The sequence below is a fragment of the Beta vulgaris genome, chromosome 3 (assembly GCF_026745355.1).
Source record: "Beta vulgaris subsp. vulgaris cultivar EL10 chromosome 3, EL10.2, whole genome shotgun sequence".
NCBI classification, from domain to species: Eukaryota; Viridiplantae; Streptophyta; class Magnoliopsida; order Caryophyllales; family Amaranthaceae; genus Beta; species Beta vulgaris.
The window spans coordinates 35389686-35396280 of NC_079204.1; the positions used below are offsets into that span (position 1 = coordinate 35389686).

The 6595-nt window shown below is 33.6% G+C and overlaps 1 protein-coding gene across 1 annotated transcript in view; it reads right to left on the reverse strand.

Moving 5' to 3' along the window:
- Positions 1-3159: 3159 nt before the first annotated feature.
- Positions 3160-6595, reverse strand: part of LOC130590803 (uncharacterized) — an 8619-nt gene continuing 5183 nt past the window's right edge. Inside the window, exons 2-3 of the mRNA XM_057393359.1 lie at positions 3460-3539; positions 3160-3279 (exon numbers count right to left, since the gene is read on the reverse strand). Coding sequence (XP_057249342.1) covers positions 3160-3279; positions 3460-3539 — 200 coding nt within the window. The remainder of the gene's footprint in view (positions 3280-3459; positions 3540-6595) is intronic.

The window sequence follows — 6595 nt, forward strand, 5'->3', positions numbered from 1 at the left end:
GTTAATGATCGAGGTGTTTTTCCCGACGCTCGACCACTTGTCTTAAAAATGGGTAATCGATCCTCAGCATCACCATGATCATCACAGTCATAGACTCTATCTTCCTTATTGAATTGTGTTTCAATATCCTCCATGTATCTTGAACAAAATGTCAGACACTCCTCTAGAAGATAGCCTTCTGCTATCGACCCTTCAGGATGCCCTTTGTTACGAACGTACCTCTTCAGTTTACATAAATACCTACACAAGAGGAACAATAAACTAAGCAAGCAAGTCAAGAAGATAATAAATTTTGATGTTTTTATCTTCCAAACTATATTAAGCTACATACCTCTCAATAGGTACATCCAACGATATTGAACGGGCCCGCAATCATTGCTTCTTTTGCAAGGTGTACCGACAGGTGAATCATAATCACAAAGAAAGCCGGTGGGAAAATCTTTTCTAACTCGCATAGGATGACGGCTATTTCCTTGTCCATTATTTCTAAGTCTTTCACATTCAATGTCTTAGAGCAAATTCCTTGAAAAATGAACTCAATTTAATAAGTGGTGTGGACAGTGACTTCGGCCAATCACGTATAGCAAGAGGAAGAAGATGCTCCATAATGACATGGAAGTCATGGCTTTTCAAACCTGCCAATTTGCGCTCTCTCAGCAATGAATTTCGGGAGATATTTGAAGCATAGCCATCAGGGAACTTGACACTCGTTAGGAAGGTACATAGCTTCTTTTTTTCCTCCAAGGATAACGTGTAAGGAGCCGGGGGAATCTCCCAACTACCATCGTCTCGTTCTTTAGCATGCTGGGACTTTCTAATTTTCATTTCCTTCAAATCATGTCGTGCATTCAGATTGTCCTTACTTTTTCCTTCTATGTCAAGCAACGTAGCAAGTAAGGTCTCACAAACATTCTTCTCAATGTGCATCACATCTAAATTATGACGCACTAGAAGACTACTCCAATACGGCGACTCATAGAAAATGCTCTTTTTTCTCCATATTGCTTTGGATTTGTTCTTTTTATCTTTGCGTCGATTTCTCTTCCTAGTAGGAGTCTCAAGGGATGTAACACATTCAACATCCACCAATTGTTCAAGCATTCCTCACCGTTAACTCCTTTGGCTTTGGTCTAATCTCATGTGTGCCGTCAAAAGATGCCCCATCGTACCTCCATTCATGATCAATGGGTAGAAATCGCGATGACACATGTAACAGTACTTGCCCCATTTCTTAGCCATTCTGAAGATGTGTCACTGTTGCAAGTAGGACAACCTTTTTCTCCTCCCGTACTCCATCCACAGAGATCACCATAAGCAGGATAGTCACTAACAGTCCATAACAAAGAAGCGAACAACCTAAACTTCTCTTTTTTTGAGGCATCATACGTCTCCACACCAACATTCCACAGCAACTTAAGTTCCTCAATTAGAGGTTGGAGATACACATCAATATTCTTCTTAGGTCCCTTAGGGCCTGAATGAGCGTGGACAAAATAAGAGAATGTTGTTTCATGCAAAGCCATGGAGGCAAATTATATGGTATTAGAACCACTGGCCATGTGCTATGGGGAATATGTCCATTCCTGAAGGGACTGAAGCCGTCACTTGCTAAACCAAGGCGAACATTTCGTGTTTCAGAGGCAAAAGATGGATACTTATCGTCAAATGATTTCCAAGCTTTTGAATCGGCTGGATGTGTCATTACCCCATCGTCACTCTGACGTTCATCTGAATGCCATCTCATACTAGCGGCAGTTTTAGATGACATAAACATTCTCTGAAGCCTGGGTATTAAAGGGAAATACCTCATTGTCTGACATGGAAGCTTTTTGGGATTGGGTTCTGTAGTGGGATTTCCATTCCCTTGTTCTTTTTTTTCCATCTTGATGCATGACACTTTATACATTCATCCACATTAGCATGCTCTTTCCAAAATAGCATGCAATTATTGGGACAAGCATCAATCTTGATGGAGTTAAGAGACAACTTCTTCACCGTCTTTTGAGCTTCGTAGAAGGATTCTGGCAAAGTGTTATTCTCCGGCAATGCTTCCTTGAAAAGATCAAGAATCATAGAAAGACTTTTATCTGTTATCCCCCATAAGCACTTTATGTGAAATAACTTAAGCAGAAAGGACAACTTTGAAAAGTTTTTACAGCCTGGATATAACGGCAACTCAATGTCTTCCATTAATTTATAAAATGTTTTGGCTTCTTCACTTGGATCTCCTCGAATACCAACATTAGCCTTTGCATCCACAGCTTCTCCAACCTCAACATCTACTTCTTGTGTCGCCATTCCAAATGCTTCATACAACATGTCACTCATATAATTATGCTCTACATTTTTATGCGAGTCATCTAAAGCATTTGCATCAACTTGGCATTCAAAGCTTTCACCATGTCGTACCCAACGTGTGTAACTCTTAACAATCCCAAACTTTAGCAGATCTAATTCTATTTCCGGCCTGGTTTTCCTCCTCTCATTGTTGCATTTCACACAAGGACATGGTACAACTTGATTTCCTTTTCCTTGTGTAAAAGCAAACTCTAAGAACTTCTTCACACCAGTTTTATACTTGGGGTCATTTTTCTTGCATAGCATCCAGTCACGATTATATGATTCCATATTGTCCTACCTTTGATCCAAGTATATGAATAATTTAGTCATGATTATAAATAAAGCATCAATTATCTAATCTAACATTTTATGATAATCAGATATGCTACAAATGTTAAAAGAATTGCTGCAAGTCTTTTCAGCCATCACATTAGTGACAAAAATTGTGTAAATCTATAACAGGTAGATGCTCAGTCTAATACGGGTCACACACTCACACTATCTCCATCAGAAAATACGAGTCGAAGTTTCAATTATAATTCTTCCCAAACTAGTGGTACAATTTCTAAATTTACTGTTATAGGCTTATAGCCTTATAATAAATCTAGTAAGGCAGTCTAGTTCTTCCCGGTTCCTTTTCTATACCTGTAAGGCTATAACCCCTGACAATCAATACTTAAGCTGGAAAAGAAAGAACTTTTCGAGCTAAGAAGAAATCATACAGACCCTCTGGGTAGATGAAACAAAAACACAAGGACTGAAACCACCAATTCCTAAAACTCTAGTAGAAGAGTCTCGCCTGAACTAACACTTTTTATATCATATTGCAACCAAAATTACTACTTCAATATTCTTTTCAGATAACTCCGCAGCATTCACACATACAGCCACAAATCCCAGCCATCCACATTCGACCACGAATTCGACCAAATTAACTGTCTTAAGCAATACATCATTAACATAATACATAATCTAACAATATGATCCAAATTACTAAACCTCTGCTTATTATATAAGTATACACCCAGTCCCAGATGATTAAACAAAGAATTTGAAATATCAAAGATACATAAATTAAAGTTCTAAGAATGATGAATGAGCAAATGAACTAAGAATTACCTGAATATGAAGATGGTGCAATTCAGGGTGTTTTGAGCAAACTCCTCCTTCGAATTCAGTATCAATCAATATTGAAGAATCTGCAAGAAATTTTATAATTTTGTAAAATTACGAATGAAATTCCCGGCTAATAAATTGAATGAATTACGAATGAAAAATTACGAATGAAATTCCCGGCTAATAAATTGAATGAATTACGAATGAAAAATTACGAATGCAATACAGCTTGATTTTGATTAATTGAATGAATTATTATGCAAACAATCAACTAAAGTATGACTTACCGCCAAAATAATGAGGGAAATCTCTCTTACGTTTTTCGACCTAATTTCACTTCAAATTCCCCGCTAATAATTCCCTCCTTTTTTTGGAAGATCTTAATGATTTTTTGAGATTGCATAGCAGATTTTTTGGCGATTGAATTGGACCTGTTTTGTGCGAGATACGGGAAGAAGAACTTCTTTCCTAATTGCTTGATAATTCAACGGCATCTTCATGATTTTCTGATTTTTCGTTTCTTTTCTTTCTTTCTTTTTTTTTTTTTATGGGGAATTCTATTCTTTTGCTTTTTTTAATGGATTATTTTATTATTTCAATTTTTTTGAGGGGATGGATTATTTTTTTACTTTTTACTTCTTTATGTCACAAATTATCTTAATTAAGGTGCATGTGAGTTTATGATTTCAATTTTCCAATTCTAAATTCTTCCAATTTTTTAGACTCGTGCGTTCAATGACTGATGTAGCTGATCGATGTCATGCTAAAATGTAATGGAAGTTTTTGTATTGTTTAGATATACTAAAAAATATTCATTGAATATTTTATTTATAAAAATTCTTGCTTAACGCAAATATACAATTAACTATTGTGAGATGGGAGTAATAACTTTTGCCTTAAATAATACGTCAATTTTATTAATGTAAAAATGACCCGTGTCACAAACTTGATTATTACCTTCCTTACATACACAAATATATCCTACTCTACTTTAGTCATTTGATATTAATGATCAAACTTTACTGATTTCTAGTGCTATAATTGGTATTTTTGTTTTAAGCCACCTTTGATTTGTAAGAAAATTTGTAATTTAGAATGGGAAGGGGTAACATATAGTCTCTTCATTCGGGGACACCATAGCTCTCCCCCTTTCGTTATATAATAGAGATATTTTGTACTTTAATTCTTGAATGATATATATTTTACATAAACCTTTTTACCTTGATAATTAATCGCTACTATATAATAGAAAAAGATACGTCCAATTCTATTAATGTAAAAGTTTTATTACATATAGGAAACACTATAAGAAAGTAATAATTTAATTATTATTTTAAATAGAGATAAAGTTTCCTGATTGTTTGAGTGATTTGCGTGATTTTTATTTATAATGTGATTTGTAAAGTTTCTTTTAAGTGATTTGTGAGTGAGTGTTCTAAATAAATGAAATCGAATCACCAATATTATGACTATCAACAAAATTCCTCCAACACCGAAAATAATTCACCACAACAACACCAATAATTAAATACTCAAATATATATCTCCAATTTTTAATTCCAACACCTTGAAATTACCTAGTACGTAGATGTGAAACAACACCATCATAACCGCTCGTAATCAAAATCTTCCAATTACCCTTGACCCTCGGATTTACCATCCTCGTATGATTAGGCCAACTACACCGGGCTACCACCAACAACCTCGCTCCATCTTTGAATGAACCTAATTTGGTGCATAAAGATAGAAGACATGACAATAAAATAAAGGGCATCTATCATGAACCAAGAACCACGCACCATGTCAGGGTCTGGTGCATAATCTTAAGCTCCTCATCAAAGGCTATAGAATTATAGGCGGTAATTATTCAAACCACAATCAAAACAACAAAGAAGTTTAAATGGAGCCAGTACAATGATGAATATTTATGCACAAGTTAATTGGTCAACTTTCACTCATGACTCAATCAAATCGATCAATTTATTAGGGTAAGACATTTCATGTGTCGATATTAGTTTGGTAAGTTATTAATACAATCTTCATAACAGAGTTATTGGCAACTTATGCTCATAATAAATATAAATCAATAAATTTAGTCTTTGTTAAGAAGTGATCGGTGATGACATGCATTATTTGCTTCAAATAGAAAATTCTGAAAATATTCAATTGTTGCCAATATTATGATAACGTGTGATCGTGCAGAAATTTATCTTAGGGCCTTATCTCCTCAACTAATTTTCAGTTCAGTTGAGTTAAGCATAAATCAGTTCAGTTCAGTTCAGCTCCAAGTATATATTAGTTTCGTTCATTTCAGTTCAACTCAGCTCCAATCAGTTCAGTTCAGTTCATCACCAATCTTTTATATAACCATTTTGTTAAATATTATTATTATTGTTATCGTTTTTGTTGTTGTTTCTATATATTATTTGTTTATTGTAGCTTTATTACTCATTATTATTACTATTATTATTATTATTAGGATGAACATGGTTTAGGTCAAAAGCACACATAAACCCACGTTTTTTATCTCATAAACAATAAAATCACGTCAAAACGGTTTTTATGATGCAATTATCATTATTATCATTAATTATTATTATTATTAATTTATGATTATTAATATTATTTATTTATAACTATCATTTAAAAATATCCAAAATACTATTATTATTCATTATTATTATTTATCATTATAATTATTGTTTAATATTCATATTATTATTGTTTAAATATTATTTATATATTTATTACATTGAATTTAATTCAATTCAATTTAATACAATTTCAATTCAATTCAGTTCAGTTCAGCTGTTTTATACGGAAGAGAACATGTCCTTTATTTCATAAGGAACAATAAATGAATTTTTTTTCCCGAGACGAAATATCTGTTGTATAAAAAAGAAAATATAAAAATTCTCTAAAATCTTATAAATTATTTACGGTATAATTTCAAAGTTTTTCAAACACAAAAATCAAAGATATAAAAAAAACATAAGGAGGGAAATTTTTTTAATTCTGAATTAGATTCCCACCTTAACGAAACAAACCTGGTAATAACGTCTCCCTTTCCCTTTGCCAAACCAACTATATGACCCCTCAATTAATTCCCATTAAACCCTAATCCCCATCCTCTTTTCCG